The sequence below is a fragment of the Cydia splendana genome, chromosome 5 (assembly GCF_910591565.1).
Source record: "Cydia splendana chromosome 5, ilCydSple1.2, whole genome shotgun sequence".
NCBI classification, from domain to species: Eukaryota; Metazoa; Arthropoda; class Insecta; order Lepidoptera; family Tortricidae; genus Cydia; species Cydia splendana.
Genome location: NC_085964.1, coordinates 6,059,965 through 6,084,027, shown reverse-complemented (window position 1 = coordinate 6,084,027; position 24,063 = coordinate 6,059,965). Strand labels below are relative to the sequence as shown.

The 24,063-nt window shown below is 38.9% G+C and overlaps 2 protein-coding genes across 3 annotated transcripts in view; one reads left to right on the top strand and one right to left on the bottom strand.

The window, feature by feature from the left end:
• Positions 1-736: 736 nt before the first annotated feature.
• LOC134790515 (TATA box-binding protein-like 1) lies at positions 737-12,796 on the bottom strand. 2 transcript variants are annotated; one of them, XM_063761336.1, is made up of 4 exons: positions 12,529-12,796; positions 9,902-10,434; positions 6,479-6,573; positions 737-1,374 (listed from the first exon to the last, which is right to left on the bottom strand). In XM_063761336.1, the coding sequence occupies exons 2-4, from the start codon at positions 10,417-10,419 to the stop codon at positions 1,187-1,189; spliced, it is 801 nt and encodes a 266-aa protein (XP_063617406.1). In that variant the 5' UTR covers positions 10,420-10,434; positions 12,529-12,796; the 3' UTR covers positions 737-1,186. The 2 variants fall into 2 exon arrangements, with proteins under 2 accessions (XP_063617406.1, XP_063617407.1); XM_063761337.1 differs by lacking the exon at positions 12,529-12,796 and adding an exon at positions 11,814-11,941.
• Positions 12,797-13,422: 626 nt separating this feature from the next.
• Positions 13,423-24,063, top strand: part of LOC134790511 (rho-associated protein kinase 2) — a 34,764-nt gene continuing 24,123 nt past the window's right edge. Inside the window, exons 1-4 of the mRNA XM_063761334.1 lie at positions 13,423-14,035; positions 14,547-16,475; positions 16,959-17,119; positions 18,445-18,654. Of these exons, the coding sequence (XP_063617404.1) occupies positions 13,852-14,035; positions 14,547-16,475; positions 16,959-17,119; positions 18,445-18,654 (2,484 nt within the window). The 5' untranslated portion in view covers positions 13,423-13,851. The remainder of the gene's footprint in view (positions 14,036-14,546; positions 16,476-16,958; positions 17,120-18,444; positions 18,655-24,063) is intronic.

Genomic DNA, 24,063 nt, shown 5'->3' with positions numbered 1-24,063 from the left:
CGTTTAGAGTATGTATAATGTGCTTCATATATCTATTGTAACTGACTTTTTTGAAGGAATCATTCAAAAGTTACATGGACTAATGAGGATAGGCCGAATATTCGAGTGTAGAGTTTGGACGGTCAAACACTCTAAATGGATTAACTCTTTGGCCGTCTGGTAGTAGCGGTCAAGGTGTTAAATCACCGTAAACCACGTGTAAAATAATTAAACCTCAGATTTTACAACAGTTTTGGCTTAGACTTTAAGAAAGATCTGTAATTTTTGCATTATTATTTAGTAGATGTAAACAACAATGTAAAGTCACCAGGTAAGAAACTACATTTCGTTTTATCTGTAATTACAGAAAAACTACACAGCTCGTGAATAATGAATAAGATCATATGAAATGCATGTATGTATGCATAAATTGTTTTTATTTGAGTTAACGAGTGACGTTGGTTTTCAAAGTTTTTATAAATTCATATACTTAAATAAGGACATTTGAAAGTTACCGAATATTAAACTGAAGCCGAAAATGGTTGTTTTAAATATAAAACTTTTAATAGCTCGCCTTATATTAGAAGTTATAGAAAAAAACTGGCTGTGCAATTTAAACGTTTTCACTTTATTCCTCAAGCACCATTTCTCTACTTTTGTATTTTACCATTTGTGCCTTATGTCGTATAGCATAATGCCCCTCTCTGCTGTTTGTAATGTTTGTATTGTATATTAATAAACCAATAAAACAAATACATTATTTTTCAATTAAATGTATAATGTCCAAGCTTTTCTTTATATTTACAATTACTAACATCTAACTAATCGTTCAGTCATCTCTTTCGTAGAACATAAGTTATCGAACACTATTCCAAATATCACTACTACTCATCAACCATAACTGCAAACGAAAAACGAAACTGAGTATCGCACCGAGATTAATTCTCTGAACATAGTAATTAATTAGGTATTAATCGTTCAAGAAACAATTTGGTTTAAACAAAAACGAATCGACGTCACCTAAGCAAACTAGGAAGTTAATAGGAGCATCACGAAAATAATACGTCCGGACGGGGGCCCGGCGGGCTTCCTAATAAATATCTTTGGCATGAACCAACGGAGCTCGTCGACAATTCACACACTATTATTGCTTTGTATGCCAAATGAGTTGGTCAGTTGTGTCGCTGGGGCGCGGCTTGCGCGGCGGTCATTCCCAAGCACCGGCGCCGCCGTCCGCGACCGGCGCCGTCGCGGCGCGCGTCCCTCCCCCGCCTCCCCCGGCCGCGCGCCGCAAGCGCAGCTGCTCCTCGTCCTCGGGCGTGCGCATCTTGCGGAACTCGTACACCAGCGGGAAGATGCGCTCCACGGCCGACTGCACGTCGCCCACGCTGCGAGCTGAAAACGACACCAGCGTTATTTTCTACCGTCTTTAGTTTATAGTTACGTCAAGCGCGGAAGGAGGGCTTGGCTTGAGCGATGTCACATCCGGGGGCATTGCGTGCATACGGCGCCTGTTCAGTTTCTTGTTAATTTCAGTACAGCAGAGGCAACTGGCAGTACGAAAATTAACTTACTGAGATAACAGGCTCCACGTTAGTTTTGAGTACAGGACCTATGTACTCATATTCGTAAGCAACCTACGCTCCAGTGAATTATTTAGTGTTCTAACACGAAAACAGTGGATTCGGGGACTGAGGAAGTCCGCTGTTGTCGGGAAAGTGTTGAAGTTGTACTTACTTCTAACTTTTGTTACAATTCAATGGCGATGTTACAACCTTCTATGACCGTAGCAAAACGGACAAACAAAAAATTATGGGGACACTTTATCTTGATCGAAAGAGATCGTGATTCTGAGTGGAAATACATACTATAAAATTTCAAAATCCAAAATGCACGTGGTAGCCACCGTATTTAACCCCCGAAATTGCCACATGAAAACGAAAGCGAAGACAAACAATTCTTTATTCTTTATTCAGGTAAACACTATGTTAGATATGAGCGCCGCGCCGGCGCGCCGCCGCCGCCGACAAAATTTTCGCGCCGCCGCCGCCGACGCTGCGCTATCGGCGTGGCATCGGCGTGACCTTGTTAGATACCACTACTTTCAGAATCAGATAATATATATTTTATCTAGTTTAGATCTTTAACGGCGCCAGTCAGAATAGCTAATAGACATTGAAAAGGTATTTTAGGTACATATAATTCAAAAACATTGATGGTAAATTCAAACTTTTCTGTTTGGTAACCGCGCTGCTAGTGTTAGGGCAACGAAATTACTAATTTTGCCAGCTGGCTAGCTCATCCGTCATTCACCGCGAATTTAATCATTGCAAGCATGTTTTGAATGTCTTTAAAAGGTGTAAAAAGGGGTTAATTTCAGATATTAAGCGTTTTCACGCCCAAAGATCCGGCCCTTGGCTTCGCACGGAAGGGCATCGGAAATAACACATTTAAGCTCGGCCATTGTTCATATTTCAAGCTTTGCTCTCTTGCAGCCCAATCTTAGGCCTCGCGTCGCTCGCATAGAAGACGCTATCGGAACCTCGTAAGTTTTCGGCCCCGTTTGGAGCTTAACTTTCGGGCTCGCTTTTAAAATGCCTGGTCATTGGTTCTTCTCCGATCTTAGCTCTACTGCAGCACGGCCTTTGGCCTCACACGAATGCACCTGCAGGAAAGCTCCTGGTCTTTAACACTATGGCCTCGGTCTTTATTGGCCTTCGGACTAGCTTACACTGGACCAATAGTTAAATTCCAAGCTCTGCTCTCTTGCAGCTTGGCCTTCGGCCTCGCATAGAGGCGCGACGTAATCGGCGCTTCGGGCATACGGCCGTCAGCCAAGCTCATACTTGGCGTTCGATTCTAAGCTGTATGCTTACCTGCAGCTCAGCCTCTGGCCTCGCATGGGAAGGCGTCGGAATCAGGTCTTCGGTGTTAGGTGGAGCTCGACCTTGGGCCTCACTTTTTGACATAAATCACGTTTTGATTTTTGAGATATATTTTGTAATAATATGTATGCTAGTTTTAAGGTATTTATCTATGGGCCAATAGTTGCCTGAAAATAAATGTTTTCATTTCATTTTCATTCATAAATCGGTTTGTTGGGTCTGTTGGTATGTAGAGGGTGTATATCCAATCGACACTGGCTTGACACATTTAATTTGAATATAGAAGCTCAAGTTTGAAGTATGTTTAGGCCGCCTTTACACCTGTAAGTTACTTGCGTAATATTTACATAATTTACTTACGGTTGCATTTACACTTGCAATAAATGCTTACGTAAATAATGCTTACGTAAGTTGTGTAAGTTTAAACTTGCAAAAATTATTACACGCCCATTTACATTATGCTTCCCAAATCAGTAATAAAATGCCTTCTCACAGTCGCCACGTTCAAGCAGCTGCTGCATACATAATTTTATCAAATAGTCGAAAGCAAAAGAAAAGAAAATGCTGGATAAAACCATGGCTAGAAAGAAGAATGGCAAGAGGTGCATTTGAAAATCTTTTGAAGGAGTTAAGACTGGAAGACCGAGACCAATTTTTCAATTTTATAAGAATGAATTCTACGACTTTTGAATATCTTTTGGAAAAAATTGCACCAATCATAAAAAAAAAAGATACACATTTTCGACCGGCTATTTCATCAGCTGAGAAACTTATGGTCACATTCTCAACTTATCAATTTAGTTCGATAAGCTGTGAGTCGCTTCCGTAAACAAACTCGAACGTGTTTAGACCTGTAATTTTCCATTTTACGTAAGCTGTGAGAAATTACAATAAGTCACTTATAAGTGACTTCCGTAAGTAAAACTTACAGGTGTAAAGGCGGCCTTAAAGTCAAACTTGAGAATGTCAAATGACTCTACTTCCATCAGCCGTAATGATAAGTCATATGTTGTGAATATAATTAAATAAATAAACAAGATGTTGACAAACTAAAGTGCCTTCCAGTATTTATACTAAACCTCCAAAGACCTCCTGTAACGATTTACAGGGTCGATATTGGCTAGTGACGGAGCTTGAATTTTCCTCACTTCGGCTCTTTGGAATGTCGACCAGACGTTTCCCTGATACAGTCAATCCGCTAATTTGTACTTAGCACAAAAGATAAGGGCTTCGCAAAGATCTTCCGGCCAGGGCCTCGCCAAGATTAAGACCGCCACTGATGCCCCGCGATCGGCGCGATACCGTTTATGCTATATAAAACTTTTTTCGTACCTTTATTCAATCAATTTTGCTTGTAATTGAAAAATGCGCTTATTTTATAACTTTCTTACAGCAAAAACATGATTTTCGGTAAAATTTTGGTTTGGATTCTTTTTTCATTAATCAAAGGTGTTTCAAGGCCACGCCGCCGATTCGCCGCCGCCGCCGACCGATTTTGACCGGCGCGCCGCCGCCGGCTAAATGCCTATCGGCGCTCATATCTACACTATGTATAAGTTTACAGCTCCAGCCAAGGCACTTATACTGTTAATAGGTACCTACATATGTTGTCAGTATCAGTCAGTATCATAAAATTAGTAGGTACACTTATTGTATTACACACTTATCTTTATAATTGAACATACATATTATGTATTACTAAGTTACATAGAGATAAAAAAAAATAATCTGATATTAAATAACATAGGTAGAGTTTAAAAAAAACCTGATACTACGTTGTAGGGACGGCCACTTGTCTGCGAATATGTCTGCGTTTTGGACTGTAGCTATGAAGTTATTTAGTAATTCTATTGCTCGGTACGTGGGTGCGTTTGAACCGTGATAGGTGCGAACATTTGGATATGCAAAAAGGTTTCTGGCTCTACGTGCGCTACACCCTACTGCAGCTATGTAGTTGTCTGGGGTAAAAATACGCATATGCTCCAGAACGGATGGGTTGTCAATACGATTTCTTAAAAGCAGACAATAGTGTAAGGCAAGCGTTTGCTTACGCCTTAGCTCGAGAGACTCTAACCCTACCATTCCCAATACAAAGGATGACGGAAATAAGTACGGGTAGTATCCGCAATACCTTTTGTAAAGATGTCTAGCAAATTTACGTTGGACGCGCTCGACCATTATGGTATATTTTGCTTCCCGAGGGTCCCATGGGATAGAATTGTACTCAAGCTTGCTGCGAACATAGGCATTATAAATAATTATTCCGATTTTAGGGTCACGAAATTCAGAAGTCGTTCTAATAATGAACCCTAAAATTTTGTAGGCACTTTTGCAGATATTTATAATGTGTGAGTGCATGTTTAGCTTAGTGTCGAGTGTTAACCCTAGATCCTTTATTTCTGTTACTCGGTCAATGACAACTTTTCAAAGACCTGATCATTTAACACGGTGACCCTTTGGTTTAAAGGACAAAAAAAATATTAACATGATAAATATACGCCAGAAAGTAGATAAATCGCCTAGTTTTGAGTCGTTTAATAAAATCCTTTGATACATCACTGTCCTGTCCAATATGCGATTGATTATTTTTCTATCTGTAGAGAGCCTTGAAACTTTACTAACTTAACGGTCACGATAGACACGCATCGCGAGAATTTAATGAAATTATACCGAATTGGTTAGGATTCGGACATATACCTTTACGTTTACGTTACGATACCTTTGGGTTCAATTGGCGTAAAGGACTTTTTGGCAAAAATGAGTTATTCATATATACAGTTTTGTTCAGAACTCCAAGCGCTTTCGTTCTGTATAGTTAAAATTTCGATATCTCTTAAAAAGTTGCCTTTCCGACCCAATTTTTGCACCACGAGCTTGCAAAAACAGCTTAGTCACAGACATATTAATATTACACATCATCAGTATACCTACAGAGACGTGTGTGTGGTATCCAAACGGATGCTGTATGACATGCGCCAGGAGATAACGGCCAGTTATGGGGTTAAAGCAAATTACGGCTTTTCTGAAACTTGTTTAGTACATATTGACTTGTATCAGCATGGTTGCGAGAATGGAAGGAATTGAATGACAGCATATTTAGGTAGAGGTGGACCATTTCAAGTTTTCATGCCTAGTGCTACTTCAAGTATGAAGCTTATAGGGATATGTATGCATTCGTGCTGCAAAGTTAGCGTGGTCAAAGATTATGCAGGTCAGCTTTTTCTTGTGGCTGGCGAAAGTTATTACTTTACAGATTCACCACATTAATAGGTGAATAGAATTCTTTTTTAGTTTTTGGGCGGCCAGTTACTAAAAGTGGCCACTTACTGGCGAATTACCTACTTACTATTCAAAATGTTATTGATATGTCATAGTTTTCAATTGTTTGGTGGATTTAAATATGTCCATGTTACTTTACATCTACGAGTACGTTTTGCGACTGGCGCTTTCTGCTGAGAGAGATGGAGAAAGGTAACTGTTATTTCCCTGTCCCCTTCAGTAGGAAGATGGTAGAAAGTGACGATAAGGTAAGTGCAATATCCCTGTAGCTATAGTAATCGACAGTGGAATATGTCTTAGATAATATAATTATAAAAAAAACATAAAATAAGTACCTGTTATTGTGACACCTCCCGTAGAGAATATTTTTAATGTAGCTTTAGGATTATATAGTTTATATGTGACACCAGGGTGAAGCTCTGGTTCATAGCTGAAAAAAAAAGAGGTAAATAAGATATGGTTTATAATAACAACTTCAGAAGTTCAGACATAAGATGAAAAAGATTGTTAGAACTAAATGTCTGACTTTGGCACAATTCTTTTCTTAGACTTCCCAAATCTTTTACAATATAGGATCCTCTTTGGCTAATACTAAATGTATGCTAAAGCAAGTAAATTACTATTTTGTTCATGAAATATTGTGTTTATTACATTTTATTATTAAATGTACATTTACAGTGTAAAAACTTATTTGAAAAATTTCCAAGTACCTATTGAATAATTTAAATGTGACGTTCCATGGGAAAAGGTACCTTATGAGGGTGTCTAGTTTCGGAGATATTAAATGTTTATAAAAAGGTTGTTTACCTGTTTTTATTTTTGTATATGTTAGTTATAATCCTAGTAATGTCGTCTCAGAGTTTAGTAGTAGTAGTAGTCAAACACTTTATTGTACAAAAATCAAAACAAAACAGGAAAGTCCGTTTAGTATGGTACCTTATGGAAAAGTCATTGAAAATTCCCAAAAATAACTAGTCAATACGGGAAAAGAAGTTTGGTAGAGAACTGTATTAGCATTCTGAAAAACTAATTTGATAATATCAGTTCTGGTCTAAGGGCCTAGCAAATATTATAACCGTACATCGACCAACATTACAAATCCAAGTAGCCTGCTATTATACCAAAGTTACTCTCGTCAAGTCTTTCTTAACTAGAGTAATCTTCATTTGGTTTGGTCGCATGCAATAAATCTGCCATTGGTTTGCTGAAAAATGCCAATACCCGACGCATTGCCATAGGGGATATCTGAGGTCATCGAACCTCAAAGCCGCTTGTCTTCAATGGCAACCAAAATATATTATTGATAAATAATAGACGATTTATACCATCTTAACCCCAACATATTATTAGTTTATCCTAACTGATCCATCATCATGTAACTTAACCACAAGGTACCTTTTCATTACATACAAATTATAGGTCTTTTTTAAGATTATTACGACGAGGAACTAATTAAATTTGTGGCAGTTTAATGTAAATTAAGATTTTCAATTCATAAAAGATAAACTTCAATGTAATTGATGTTTTGTAGTGATGTATTATTAAATTTATAACCATAAGGTACCTTTTCTTAAATGTATGGAGCAAAGACTGTTATTGTTATGTAAGTTTAAAGTGGCATAAGAGGTTAAATATACAGAATTTCATTCATATGTGCCCAGAAAAATTGATTGTGGGTCACATTAAAAGTAAAAAATATTCAATTTCGTGGTTTTACATGAAAAAGTCAGAAATGATATTTTTTTTGCTTAAACTGTCTCTCAGAGTCGTTTTCTACTAGATAAATTTAATTGCAATCAATCGTGAAAATGAAACAAAACTTTATTTTCAAGATATTGGTTAGTATACACATAAAGCAGTTGATATCAAAGGTTTCTACATATTTATATTACAGAACAAGTCGCAACATTTTTTTAATCTCAGGAGTCTAATGTATTTTTATTTGTAGTCAACTATGTAACTTACTTCAGGAACATAGTTTTTTAGGTGGCTAAACATAAAACTTCTCTATCGTAAAGTTGCTCATTTTACAACATTATTTTCAAAAAATAATATCTCTGTAACTACACAACTTAGGAGGTTGATCTTATGTGTTATTGATAGCTTATTTATTGTAGATTACTGGGGTATGCATAACTCCATACCCGCCATAAGGTACCTTTGACCATGGGACGTCACAAATACTTATTTAGTATTTCTGTCCTGTCGGTTTCCGTTTTCTATTCACTTAAATAAAATTCAACTTCAACTTCATATTCAATTCAACCCAAATAGCCGGAAAACATTGGATGGAGACAGGAGAAGACAGAGAAAGATGGAAAAAACTGGAGGAGGCCTTCACCCAGAGAGGGATCCATATAAATTAAAAACCGGGCAAGTGCGAGTCGGACTCGCGCACGAAGGGTTCCGTACCATAATGCAAAAAAAAAAGCAAAAAAAAAAACGGTCACCCATCCAAGTACTGACCACTCCCGACGTTGCTTAACTTTGGTCAAAAATCACGTTTGTTGTATGGGAGCCCCATTTAAATCTTTATTTTATTCTGTTTTTAGTATTTGTTGTTATAGCGGCAACAGAATTACATCATCTGTGAAAATTTCAACTGTCTAGCTATCACGGTTCGTGAGATACAGCCTGGTGACAGACGGACGGACGGACGGACGGACAGCGAATTCTTAGTAATAGGGTCCCGTTTTACCCTTTGGGTACGGAACCCTAATAAAACAACTAGTTCAAAAATACATAGTTAAACTAAAATGGATATGGAAGAAAAGGCTATAATAATAATCTATCATCTGTTCTACATGTCGGCACTATTTTGATAAAATCTCGTATCTGACACAGCCACTCAAAGTTGAAAGGCAGTAACTCTGTATGCATCCCATACATAGATTCTTCCCATTTTTCTTTTGATTCACAGAAAGAGATACGAGTTTTTTTCCAAAGTAGTGCTGATGTGTTACTTGGTTAACAGAACCTACTTACCTCTCAGGCAATTATTCTTCAATTGTAGTGAAATGCCATTATTTAATACCTAAACCTTGCAGGTCAATGAACTCATTTGTCTATTTATACCTACATATCTTGAAACATAAGTCCAATGTCACGATGTCATTACCCTCTGATCAGACAATGAATTCATTTTTTTAAAGCGAGGAAACAAGTTACAAATGGATTTCATCTTTGCAAGCATACAAGAAAATGAAATTAAAATTTATTTTATGTTAACACTCATATACTTGCTACTGCTTGTAGGTACTTTGTAAATTGTTACTGTGTAGATGTCAGCATACATCAGTTGTATGTATGGGAAGGCAACATTATCAACAAGCAGGCACCAATTTCTCGAAAGGTATTAGCGCCACTTGCATCATCCCACTAACCCGGGGTTAACCGGCTAAACCTGGAGTTACCATGGTTACCAGTACAATTTGACACTGGGTTAACGGCTTAACCGGTTAACCTCGGGTAAGTGGAATGGTGCAAGTGGGCCTTAGACTAATATTATTAGTCCACGAACTGTCAAAATCGTATGGGTTACCATGGCAACACACTATAATTACCCGCGTACCGTTCGAGAAATGGGCCTCAGGCAGCAAGCACTAAGATAGATACCTACATTGAGGCCACCTAATGTGGGGGTGGGGATTATTTAAAAGTAGATCAAGTTTCTTCTTTTTGAATCATGAATAAATAAGGCGGATTGTTTAAATGTACTGCGACCAACTATATCAATAAACAACCAAATCAATACTCACTCTGCCTCCCTATATTTGTTGGAGAATGCCGTAATCCTTATTCCGAAGGGCATTCGACAGGTTCCTAATACATTGACTACGCGAAAGTTCTGGAAGCGCACTTGGAAGCCGAGCTTCTGCAGCGCGCGCGCGTACCGGCGCGCCGCCACCTTGGCCTGGTCCTCGCTGGTGGCGCCCGTGCACGTCACGCGCCCCGACGACCAGATGGACGCCGTCGTGTACGGGCGCCGCAGCTTCATCGTCACCATCCCGTTCTCGCGTCGGAACTCCACGTTTACACCGTTCAAAGCTATTTGTCTCAGGTTCAAGTGGCACTTAACACTAAAACTACACACAACATTGTTTATCATGATGTCTATTTCGGGGGTCTCCTCGTCGTCCGGCGGCGCGGCGGCGTCGAGCGCCGCCGGCGGCGCCACGGCCTGCGGCTCGGGCTCCCGCGCCGGCTCGCAGTACTCGTGGTCAGGCACAATGTGATTGCTGATGCTGATGCCATTCTCTTGGATCAGCGTAGCCATGGCACCCACAGCTTGCTGGAAATAATCAATATTACTCGTTATATTATTTTACGCAGACATTAAAAATGTTATGTGTGTAAAAAGAAAATCCTCAGTGCTGTAAGTTAATGCAGAAAGCTTGATTTCTATTGTCACACATTTCTACCCCAAATATGAGGCATCAGTACATACTGGTCAAGTTAAGGAAGATTGCTAAAGATTTAGGTAAATCCTTACATGCAAGGAAATACCATAAACACAATAAAAACAATCATTCCATTCATAAGCCTATGTTATTGTGTTTGTGCATTTGTTTTAGTTAGTGCTTAACAATTTTTTATTTATTTTGAACTAAGATTCTTCAAGAAGAGACCCAAACTTCGTAGCTCCCTCTTTGGTTATGAGAGTAAGTTTGAGTAAGACAAAAATATTTGACCTACTTAAGTGAAAAGAGGTCAGAAATTTAATAAAACAATGCCTACACTGGTGTGCTCTCAATATTTACTGAAAAAGGAAATGAGTCAGATCTTTTAATCAACATTGATTAAAAAACATAAAGTGCCTACAGTACAACCTTGTGAGCGGTTATCGGCAGCTTCCAGCAGTAAATCGTAAAGCAAACTTTATTGAAAATTGTTGATTGCATAACAATGGCCAATCCCAAACATGCACATGAAACAATGAAAACAAGTTCTACTCTGCGTGGATTCATATGTTATTATGCAACATTTTGTATAATTCTCCATTTTCACTACTTTAAATTTTATGAGATAGGATGGTTAGCTTGAATAAATTAAGACTAATTTAGAAAGTCCTCTGACATAGGCCTATGTCGGAGGACAAGCTAAAGTTGTCGATGGAAACTAGAAAAGTAGTAAATAGTAATATATATATAATTGTATAGTGAAAATTAAGGTATATTTTTAAGTAGATAGAGTATTAATGTTACAAAACTTCAGTAATAAAGGCTATTTTAATTTTAATTTAGAAGGTGATGATTATGATGATTTTCATAAGTTTTCGTTATATTATTTTTAAACTTTTCCTAAATTAAAGTTTTTTGAATTCCAAAACATGCAATGAATATTGTCAAACAATGAATTAAAACTGGACAATACCCTCCTTACCAAATTTACTTTAAAAAATTATAGAATATAATCTCTTCAGATATTTCTACAGCATCTTCACAAAATACCTGATCATAAAGGACTAGGAAAGAAAACAAAGGATTCCTTTTAAGTTACTTGCAAAAGGGAAGTCTTTAAATTATTCTGAAACCAAATCGGGGCATAGTATAACCACAACTCAATTCTGGGCATAGTACTTAACACAAAGGAATAGGCCTATGTTCATAACTTGAGTTTGTAAATTTGAAGTATCATTGGAATGATAACAACTTGACATTGACTGCACACCTCATAGAATGCAAAACAGAATCAAATTTCGCTCGATATGAAGGAGGGATAACAATTAGGCCACTTCCCACGGCGTGGCACGACGCGAGACAACAGACAGATGACACTCGCACAGCTGACTGCCGGACCCCCCGCCCTACCCGCTCGTCGCCTCCGCCCCGCATCCGCCCGACCCTGCGCGGTGCACCCTGTGGTCTACCTGCGCCCTTGTGCCGGGATTGCACTTGCACATGGTAATTTGTCTCGCGTCGCGAATACTACGCACTCGATGGCCTGGTCGGAAAGGGGACATCAAATTCTTCCCGCACACCTTATGCACGTCATTGTCAGTCAAATCACAAGAAATCTTGCTGTAATATAGCCAATTCTCAGTAAAGCGATCACACTAAAATAAGTCGAAGTCAGCAGTTATTGACCCCATAACGACCTGAACCACACGTGATTGAATTAGAGTACAAAGAAAAAATATTTCTCAGTATTAGGTAAAATAATATAGGGTAATCCCGAGATCCCTTCCCCTTTCACAGAATATTCAATGACATCAACAAATCGGACTACTAAGAAGCAGGTAAAATTATTACAAAATAACAAGAAAACTTGAAATAAAATGGGACAGATTCGAGTCATTCAAACTGAACAGGTGATGGTTTCAAAGGCAGGATCTGAGGATATCCGTAAATATTATAATCATAAAATTGATTGAAACAACAATTACCTGAGATAATGAGTTATATTTGTCACAATTATTTTTACACCAGCAGCGAAGTAACAAATTTCATTGCAAAAAGTCAAGGGTAGCCTAAAAGTGAGCTGGTCATAAGATGTCCTTGCACAATAACAACAACTTCGGTTCACAAAAAATCACCATCTAATAAACAGTAGTTAAAAATCTTCGATTTTATAATAAATGCAAAATTAAAAACTTATGCACATCCTGCCTAGCACCGCCATGTTCCATTCAAGACAAGTGAACGAATGAAAAATATGAAAATGAATTTTGGATTAATGAATGAAGGATCCTGCGTGTCTTTGATAAAAGAATGAATGGATTTATTTGTCTATGCGCTTTTCTAATGGGCTCTACAGACGTTTGATAAATGTTTGCGGTTTATTTGGGTTGCGGTCTATTTATCAAATTTTGGATAAATTAACAATTACTCAGAGGGGCTACCGCGAAAACCGATATTCGCAAATTGCGGGGATCTTTCTCTTTTACTCCAAGGAAGGCGTAATAAGAGTGACAGAGAAAAATGCCCGCAATTTGCGAACTTCGATTTTCGCGGTTATAGCCCAGGTGCAACCTGGGTGCAACAAATTCAATCGATGTATTAAATGCCGCAATGAATCAAAAATCGCATGTGATTTGGTGAGCTTTGTAGACTCTTTTAAATTCAAATAATACGAAACAACAAATAGCATTCACTTCATCTGCGACAACATGCAAATAAAATAACTTTTTTCTTGTAAGTTTCTGCATATTTCATATTCGGGAAGAAAATGTAAATACATTGTTATTTTACACTATAATACAATGTCCGATCGTTTATTAACTGCCTTATTTGACACGAAGATAGCCATATTTCATAGTCTGTGGCCCCTGAGTCGCCATTGCGAACTTCATACCTGCAGCTAACTTCATAATATTGTTCGATCATCGGTCAAGCGGTTGAATATTTCGTAATTAGACAATATTTTTAAAGCTGTGCCAATAATGATTACTATTTAGTGTTCGTTTATCAATAATATTTAGTAGAAAACCGTTTATTCGATAGGATATAATCGCGAACGTGCATATGCTTTGTTGTGAGAACCACCTTTATCTGCTGTCATTTTGAGCTATGCAACACAATTTTTTCGACTTTTCGATAATGAAATATAACTTAGCGGTGGAATAGTGCGTCTCGAACAAAACAAACGGGCAGTGGTCTCCGAAGGTCGTGTACTCGTCGAGGGTTCGCGATGTGGCATCAGTGGGTGGTGTGATCTGGAGAATGTGCGGTGGCGTTTAGTGCGTGAAGACGTGAGAAAGGGTGTCAGTATGGAGGTAGTGGCGAAGGACGAGGAGCGCATGCGGCGGCTCCGCGCGCTGGAGGAGCGGCTGTGCGACCCGCGGTCGCCGGGCAACGTGGACTCGTTGCTGGACACGGTTGCGGCGCTGGTCTCCGACTGCGACCACCCGGCCATACGTCGCATGAAGAACGTCGAGGCCTACACTAGCAGATGTAAGACACCACTTTATTTCACATAAAACCTTGTCAATATAAATTGTGGAAGCTTTGTGCAAATGTATTGTTTAAGTTAGTAGTAACAGTGTTGTTAACAATGACATCATGTACATTATATTAGTTGGAAGTTTCTTCAACTAAAAATGTAATTTAATTTCAAATCATATTTTATTGAGTTTCAATTTGTCTTTAATAAATAGTCTGGATGAAACCCCTTTGTGGGATAAGTCTTCCCTTGAAGCCTCTTTGTAAATGTAGTTAGATGGTTTGCTACTTTGCAATATTATAATGTGATGCATATTACTGCAGAATATCTCACTATTCTTTTCAACTGAATTGTTTTGTTATCTTTTGCCAATCATGTTGATTACATTGTCATTAAACAAACTTTCATACAAAACAATTGTATAATACATTGAACTGACTGTCCAATGTATGCCTATTTTGTCAGTAAGAAATATTTTGGAAGCTTTTATTTCTTAATAAATGTAACTCTCTTTTGTTATAGATGAAGAGTTTGCATCTGAAATTGTTGATCTTCGTATGAAGGCAGCAGATTTTGACCTAATAAAAGTGATAGGTCGGGGAGCATTCGGGGAAGTGCAACTAGTCAGACACAAGTCCACACGTCATGTGTACGCCATGAAGCTGCTGAGCAAAGTAGAGATGATCAAAAGGTCAGACTCCACCTTCTTTTGGGAGGAGAGACACATAATGGCACACGCTAACTCTGAATGGATTCTCAAATTACATTTTGCCTTCCAAGACCACAAATATCTTTACATGGTAATGGATTACATGCCTGGTGGTGATCTTGTTAGTCTCATGTCTAATTATGATATACCCGAGAAGTGGGCCAAGTTTTATACAATGGAAATAGTGCTGGCATTAGACGTAATCCATAACATGGGGTTTGTTCACCGAGATGTAAAGCCGGATAACATGCTAATTGACAAGTATGGTCACTTAAAATTAGCAGATTTTGGCACCTGCATGAGAATGGGCCCAGATGGGCTGGTGAGGGCTAGCAATGCTGTAGGGACTCCAGATTATATTTCTCCTGAGGTCTTACAGTCCCAAAATGGAGAAGGAGTGTATGGCCGTGAATGTGATTGGTGGGCTGTGGGTATATTTTTGTATGAAATGTTAATTGGGGATCCACCCTTTTACGCTGAGAGCTTAGTAGGAACTTATGGGAAAATTATGGATCACAGAAACTCTTTACAGTTTCCTGATGATGTAGAAATATCTAAAGAGGCCAAGTCTCTTATAAGAGGGCTGCTTACAGACAGAGTTAGAAGATTAGGTAAGAATAGTGTTGATGAAATCAAGCAACACCCATTCTTTTACAATGAACAGTGGAGCTTCGATAATCTCAGAGACTCTGTGCCACCTGTAGTCCCTGAGCTGTCCAGTGATGATGACACTAAAAATTTTGATGAAATTGAAAAATCTGATGCATTAGATGAATCTTTTCCAGTGCCAAAAGCATTTGTTGGCAACCATTTACCCTTTGTGGGCTTCACTTACAATGGGGATTACCAACTGTGTGGTCGTAGGAACCAGCACACAGATGTTGTAGACACAATCTCAACCAATCATATCAACAATGTTGGTTCTGAAGCAATTTTGCAGCTAGAGAAACTTTTAGAGAGAGAGAGGGATGGTAGGCGTAAACTTGAGGATAGACAAGTGAGCCTTTGTGCTCAGTTGGAAGAACTGTCTCAGAGAGAATCTAGAAGTAAAAAATTAATAGCAGACACTGACAAAGAGTTGGCATTACTCCGACATGACCTTAAGGAAATTCAGCGTAAGGCAGAGATTGAAGCAGAGTCAAGAAGGAAAGCAGAAATGAACTACAGTGAAGCCAAAAGACGACTCGAGGATGAACAGAACAAGAGAGCAAAAGAAATGAGCAACCTACAAAATTACAATGATAAAATCAACACCCTAGAAAAGCAGTTGACGGAATTACGCGAGAAACTAAAGCAGGAGTCTGAGGCTGCGGCTAAGACGCGGAAACAGGCGGCAGAGATGACGGCTGCGCAGGCCGCCGCCGCCGCCGTCAGCGACGGGACAACGGCGCGTCTGCGAGCGCAGCGGGACTCGCTCGAGCGCGAGCGGGCGACGTTAGCCGACGAGCTGGCCGCTGCGAAGGCCGGCAAGCAGCGTGCCGAGGCCGCCGTGGCCGAGGCGGGCGGCCGCCTCAGCGCTGCGCACGCAGAGCTCGAGCGCTCGGCCGCACGCCTGGGGCAGGTGGCCAACGACAACCGTCAGCTGACGGAACGCGTGTCGCAGCTCGAGAAGGAGTGCGCGTCGCTGGCGCACGAGCGCTCCGCCGCGCACCACCTGTACCAGCAAGAGCTCCGCGCCCACCAGGACACGCAACGCTCGCAGCTGCTTTCCAAGCAGGAAGCCAACCTCGAGCTAGTCAAAGGTGAGCTGTCTCGTCCCTTGTTATTCCTCAGCCCTTTCCCCCTATATTTCCTTGTATACCCCGACCCGACCCAATAATTCGGTTCGTGCTAAACTCACTACAGCTAATTGTTACCCTAAAACGATTTTCATTACTTCACTTTTTGCATGCTTCAGGAACATTGGAAATGATATTTACAGGTATTGTCAGTTTGCTAATTTTCCCCGTAATGCACGTATATTTTGTAAAAAATTATCAACTGTAGCCTTAAATGCCCTTCCGATATCCTGGCTATGGGTATAAAACCTTACTGATCGGTTTATGTTAGCTACAACAGGTTAAACAGTGGGACCGACCACATCGAAGCTTACATTACGCTGATACGGCATAAATACAGCGAAATGTCGTACGCAAACTGCTCAAGATGTTTCACTCCGCCTACGGTTTGATGTGGTCGGTCCCTAGTTTAGAAGAGGGATTGTTTAACTGTGTGTTGGTGGGCAGCGCTGCAAGCTAAGCTGAACGAAGAGAAGGCGGGGCGACAGCGCGCCGAGGCCACGTGCCAGGAGAAGGACCGTCAGATGTCCATGCTCAACGTCGACTACCGCCAGATGCAGCAGCGCCTGCAGAAGCTGGAGGGCGAGCATCGCCAGGAAAGCGAGAAGGTAATCTATACTCTTGTATTATAGAAATAGAAAGAAAGAAAGATATGTTTTTTGTACCTACTCGGCTTGATGGAAATATAGAAAAATTCACAGCCTCAGGCGCAATTTACGAGATTGTGGATCTGTAACACCAGTACGCCACTCTATCAACTGAACCTCCGCAACTTACCCGATTGTGGCTAATATTTCCATTTTAACTTTATTCCATGACTTGTTATTTTAGCACGCAACTTAGATACTGTTTGCAATCCTATAAAGCCTAGTTGCTAATTTGATACTTAGAATGCCAATTAAAGGGTGGTATATATGGCACTTTATTAAAATTTCACACATCTAGTGATTTTGTCCATTTTCTTTTTTTACCTGGAAATGGTATTTTCTGCAACAAATTCATTGGCAAAACATCAAGCTGGTGTTTTTCTCTGTAAAATTTGTCTTAGTTTTTTATAAACGACGATTTTATATTAGAATATAATTTATTTGATATTTATTTTTATAAATATCTTACGCATCAATATATTTCTTGGAACGATTACTTCATATTACGTTTCTGGCTCACCGTTAACACTTTTCATAGTAAGTAGGTATGGGTGTGGGAGCTGAATGATGTGTTTACGATGAGACACCGAGTTCTAACCTGGCAAAGGGATTCTGGAAGGAACACGATTCACGAATGTGTATTCCCAATAATCTTCAAAACTGATCGATCTATTTAAATGGATTTTTTCTAAAAGATCTGGGTCTGTGATACAATACCTACTCAACAGTTCTTAGATAAATATGTAGGTCGTAACTTACTATAGGACTCAGTAAAAATTTTATTGCATTTATGTATATAGAATATAGAGTTATTTTTTACTTTGTTCCATTTCCATTAAACGAAAACTGATTATTCGGAGGATTTTAAAACGCTTATAATGTATTAACAATCAACCAATTACTAAACTACCGATTTGCATCCCTGGTGTCAATGTCTTTATTGTGTACGTACCTTAGTTGAGATCACATACACAATAAGTGTTTAATGATAATTAGAATTAGAATTTTTTCTCGTATCGATAGCAAGCAAAATGTATGAAAAAGCTTAGCTTTCATATTCTTTCGTTCATTTAACACCATTTTCGCACAAACACCAATAGCACTCTATGTAAAGTATTGTAAAGGTGTCCGAGTGTGCGTAAACCTCAATTTTGCTACCGAACCTAGGCTAACTTTGCACAAACTTGGCAGTAAGAACGCATACATATCCCTATAAGCCCCATACTTGACGCAGCACTTGACATGAAAACAGTAAACTTTGGAGTGAACAACCGCCTCGTTTGCAGGTGGTCGGTCTGCAAGCGGCCCTCGAGCAGGAGCGCGCCGCGCGCTGCGCCGGCGCCGGCGAGACGGCCGCGGCCGAGGCCGCCGCGCGCGCCGCCGCCGCCGAGCGCGACGCGCGCGCCAGGGACCTGCACAACGTGCGCCAGGCCCTGCACACCGCCTCGGAGAAGCTGGCCGCTGCGAGTGCTGAACGAGACATGTACTACACTAGGGTGAGTCGCTACCTATTATTTATTACAAAAAAAAAGTACCCTATAACTAAGGATTAACATAACTCACGACAGCAACCGCGCCGCCGCCGCTGGGCGCATGGAATTATTATGGAATTACGCGTGATCATTCGCTCTTAGACTCTGTGCGGAAAGAGAAGAGTCGTAGGATTTGAAGGCGTTCCAGTACTATTGTCCAACACTGTCACGTAATTATAGTTTAGTCTAGTTTGACGACCGGTCTGGCCTAGTGGGTAGTGACCCTGCCTGTGAAGCCGATGGTCCTGGGTTCGAATCCCAGTAAGGGCATTTATTTGTGTGATGACACAGATATTTGTTCCTGAGTCATGGTTGTTTTCTATGTATTTAAGTATTTATACAGGGTGGAAAGGCACGACGATCCTTTCCGGAAATGGGAGATAGTTTAGCCTAAGCTCTATATTTTCTCCATAGAAACTATGTTAATATGGGCAACCGTTTCTAAATTATGACCTTTTAAACATCCACGCAAAAAACTACTTTGTTCTAACCCTAACAGGTGACAGGGTCAATGAACTTACTTGTAAACAATCAGTATTCGACAGGAAATTATGCTAATTTGTTGCCATCTAACCATTTTTAGGTCTGCTTACAGCACGGTAAGAATCATTGCAGGATTTTCGCTTTCTTAGTGGTTCCACTTGTTCAATACTTGAATGAAATAGTTATGTTATTCCTTAATATTAATAATACTAACCACAACATTGTTTACAACGACAGTTCAAATGGTGACATTGACAACCACTCAAAAGTACGCAATCGTCTTATAAATATCTCTGGTTTCCTTGACTGATAAAAAGGTTTTAGTTTCTTAACACGTTTCACAAAATTATTTTCGAATAATTGGAAACTATTTAAAATAATAAAAAATTACATGTAGGTTGTGTTAGTTGCACCAAATGAACTTGCAAAAATGAAATACTAAGAATAAATCAAGAATAAATACTTCTTCAATACCAAACTAACAAACCTTCTTGCGTGGTAGGAAATAGACAAGACGTCTGATGTTTGAAATTAAATTTTCATTGAACTATACTTATTGAATGTCATATTCTTCAAATAAAAATGTTAGATGCTCGTGGCTATTTAAATTTGTGGGGCTGTGTAAAAGATATGGTGTACCAAACCAAACGGAATGTGAAACTGCGGACGAAATGAGACAAAGGCTAATTGGTGCTTTCTGCGGAGGATAAATGACGAAGAGCATACACTATATCGCATGTGCATCGACATACTCGGGTACGGGCTGCGGCGGCGTTGTAATACACGGAGGTACATTTGAACACCGTATGTGAAAAGAAGATAGTATTAAATATTGGAAAAAAGTAATTATCTAAGAAAGTAATAAAATTGTTTGTAATATTTTTGCATGCATTTGATTTAAGTATTTGACATTTATGCGTCATTCATACATCATTGCGATACTGTCAACGATCGGAAAAAAGTGTAAAGTCCCGAGCTTTCCCGACGGAGATCCTTAATCTAGCCGTCATGTGCACATGCTATAGGGTTATCACCACAGTTAAAAAGTAGTATTTTTGCAATTTTTATTTTTTACTCAATTAACGATTCTTACCATTACCAATAGTCTCTGTATCACTTAAACGACCTAATACTTCCGGGAAGGATCGTCGTGCCTTTCCACCCTGTATATTATATATGTCGCAGTCAAAAGTGTGAACTGGTCAAAAGAACTTTTAACCGACAAAAACAGGCAAAACTGCTTTTGACTGAGCATGTTGGTCAAAAGTAGTTTTACCTGAAAATCATTGGTTAATAATAGTAATTGTGACTGTTACTATCAGTCAAAAGTACTCGCAGAAATAGGTAGGTTAGGGTTATTTTTTTTTGCTACGCCCTAAAAACGAAACTGTTCCCAGAGATAGGTAGGTTAGGGTTAATTTTTTTTTGCTACGCCCTAAAAACGAAACTGCTGCCAGAAATAGGTATGATTTTCAGGTAAAACTACTTTTGACCAACATGCTCAGTCAAAAGCAGTTTTGTCTGTTTTTGTCGGTTAAAAGTTCTTTTGACCAGTTCACACTTTTGACTGCAACATATATATCGTTGTCTGAGTACCCTCAACACAAGCCTTCTTGAGCTTACTGGGGGACTTGGTCAATCTGTGTAAGAATTTATTTATTTATTTTATTTATTTATAGTACGACACTAAAGGTGAATACTTGAATCAAGTTGAATCCCTTTATTCGAGATACCGTAGGTAGTTTTACTCGGTACTGAAAATAAATTATACATATATGACTATGACAAAAATGGCAAAGTATCAAAACTATTTATTAGTTATTTTAAGCCTTTATAAGGCAGAGGGAATATATTTCCCACATGATTTTGAACTATGTTACAATGTGATAGGGTTCAATTTTGCATAATTTCTGACACCCTTATGCCTTATAAAGGGTTAAGATCATGAATGACCTTCATATTTATTTACGTAAATTTATATATTTTGAATTAATATATTTACCGATTATGTGCCGGAGAGTAACTAATAAGGGGGACTATAATTATGTTGTGTTTATGTTTTGGTTATTGACCTAGTCGGCCAGTTGAACTATTTTCCTTCCTTATCACTTGCGTATGGTATGGTGTAGGATATAGCCGTAATAACAGAAATGTCCCTGAATAGATTTTCATTAACTTAAATCTACGATTCTTGCATTAAAACTGTTGGAAACCAATAACATTATAAAAATAATTGATGATTTGTTTTATAGCCTGGTTAACATAAGCAATATTTTAGACCGATATACAAAAGTACGGATTTTATCCAAAAAAGAAACTATAGTTTGATTTGAGTGTCTTGTTTGTCGTATCCTTTATATCTTAATAAAATAGCCACAACCGAATACAGAACCTCCTCCTTCTATGAAATGGAAGTCGGTTAATAAAAATGAAACAGCTACGTATTTAATATAACATAAGAAACTATAACTGGACAACTTTAATTTTCATTAACATACGCAAACTGAACAGATTATGGGTACAATATTTTTTCCTATTGGTTTTAGGATTACACATAAGTAGTTTCAGAGATTATTTCTTAAATATAAAAAAAAACCCTTGGTAGAGTTCAACCACTTTTCTTATATCGAGACGCTAAATGGACATGACATGACGGAGAGCAGAGAGTTTTTGAGAATAAGGGCTGATTTAGACGATGCGAGAACTCGCATGCGAGTTTCATACCATTGCGTGTTTTGATTGGTCGGTTGAATTGGACGTAATCAACAGTCCGCAATGTAACTAAAATCGCATGCGAGTTCGCGCGCCTTCTAAATCAGCCATTAGTCATTTAAAAAATGCCACAAAACCTTTTAAAACAAGCTGCTTTGTCGAATTAATATTATTTTAATTTTATATTCCATCCTAATGCACGTCTGAATGATATTCTGTTAATTTATTCCTGAGGCTACTCAGACGTGAATGCCTTTTTCATTAATAACTTAACTGTGAATACATCAATGAACTTAACTATGCTTTTAGTATCTTGATGCGAACTAATCATAATCTCATCACTCCGAAATAGACCGTCCTCTCACGGACTCGCGGAGTGACTCATAGTCGACAACAAACACATAAGTATACGCCTTTTACCTTAAACGCTATACCTGTGTGTGCAGTGTCTCGAAATAAATAAACATACGATTACGTAGGCCGGCGGTTTTTCTCCCGTTAATGTCTTAGTCATGATAATGATGAGATTTGCACTGCTAATATAATTGTTAGAAGCGTCCTCACTGCGGGTCGGCGTTGTGAGGGCCAATGGGTTGAATGTTTTATACGTATTTATAATAAAACTATGTCGTTCTCAGCCAAAAAGTACCACTTAGTTGGTTGTAAACAACTAGTAAGAAAAACCCTTATTGTCAATCGAAAAAGTGGTCATTTTCGGCTGGGAACGTAACATTCTATTGAGACGGAGTGACGCTACACTGAATGCCTATAGGTCAGACAATCTAGTTCGCCGTAATTATCGAAAAAGTCCGCGCTGCATGCGCTCTCGTTTAGGCGGATTCATGACTTGCCCGAATATGAATACGTAAGTGTTGTGCGACCTTGATATTTATGACACAAACATTCCGTAGACAAACGCTGGTGTACGAATATAACTTGAAATTCTTAAATATGTATTATGACCCCGTTATTGGCGCCGGTGCCAGATTGTTACTATACGTTTCCTGGATCGATTCCCCAATGAAAGTATTGACGATTTTACATCTTTCCATTATTTTTCACCTAAAATACTTTTTACCTTAATTTTACCTCATTTATCGTAAATTGTTTTTACATCGTGATTCATGTCATATAATGCCGCGAATCCATTCTTAATATTATAAATGCGAAAGTGTGTCTGTCTGTTGCCTCTTCACGCTTAAATTTGGTCAAAATTTGGTATGGAGATAGTTTGAACCCCGAGGTTTTTTATCAATCATCATCATTCCACGCAGACAAAGTCGCGCGCAAAAGCTAGTAGGTAATACTTACGACTTCGAAACTGAATGGTTTTCTCATTCGTCACTGTCACTGTACGAGTTGATGTAATTGGACCAATCAACGTAGGGCTCGCTGAAAATTCCATGAAGGAACCGCCGACATATTAATTCTCGAGTGTCATAGAGTTTAACGTATTTAATTAAAATAAATAGGCCAAGGAATGTACTTCAGGCTAACAGATACCTTAATAGAGCTACGGAGAGGCATGTCAAAATATGTTAATACCTACATAAGTAATTACAGTTTGTATGGTCAAAATAAAACAAAAATCGTAAAATTGAAGAAAAGTGAATTGAATTATTGAGCTTGACAGTCCGATCCCCTACATAATACATACGTTATTTTTAGGGTTTTAGGGTTCCGTACCCAAAAGGTAAAACGGGACCCTATTACTAAGACTTCGCAGTCCGTCCGTCCGTCCGTCCGTCTGTCTGTCACCAGGCTGTATCTCACGAACCGTGATAGCTAGACAGTTGAAATTTTCACAGATGATGTATTTCTGTTGCCGCTATAACAACAAATACTAAAAACAATAAAATAAAGATTTAAATGGGGCTCCCATACAACAAACGTGATTTTTGACCAAAGTTAAGCAACGTCGGGCGTGGTCAGTACTTGGATGTGTGACCGTTTTCTTTTTGCCTTTTTTTCCCGTTTTTATTTTCATTATGGTACGGAACCCTTCGTGCGCGAGTCCGACTCGCACTTGCCCGGTTTTTATTGTTCACTATAGTTATGTTAGCTGAAAATCTTTCATTCTCTTTGAACTTCCGTCAGTCCGCATTCCACTCGAAATTGGATATCTAGGTATTAGCAGATACATGTGTGTTACCACGTGCTGGTTGTTTGCTTAAACTG

Excerpts from the sequence above, each read along its gene's own strand:
- LOC134790515 (XM_063761336.1), bottom strand. The coding sequence starts at position 10,419 with ATGGCTACGCTGATCCAAGAGAATGGCATCAGCATCAGCAATCACATT. Across the intron at positions 6,574-9,901 it reads AACAAATATAGGGAGGCAGA|CTATGAACCAGAGCTTCACC; the intron begins GTGAGTATTGAT and ends TTTTTTTTTCAG. Across the intron at positions 1,375-6,478 it reads GGGAGGTGTCACAATAACAG|CTCGCAGCGTGGGCGACGTG; the intron begins GTACTTATTTTA and ends TGTCGTTTTCAG.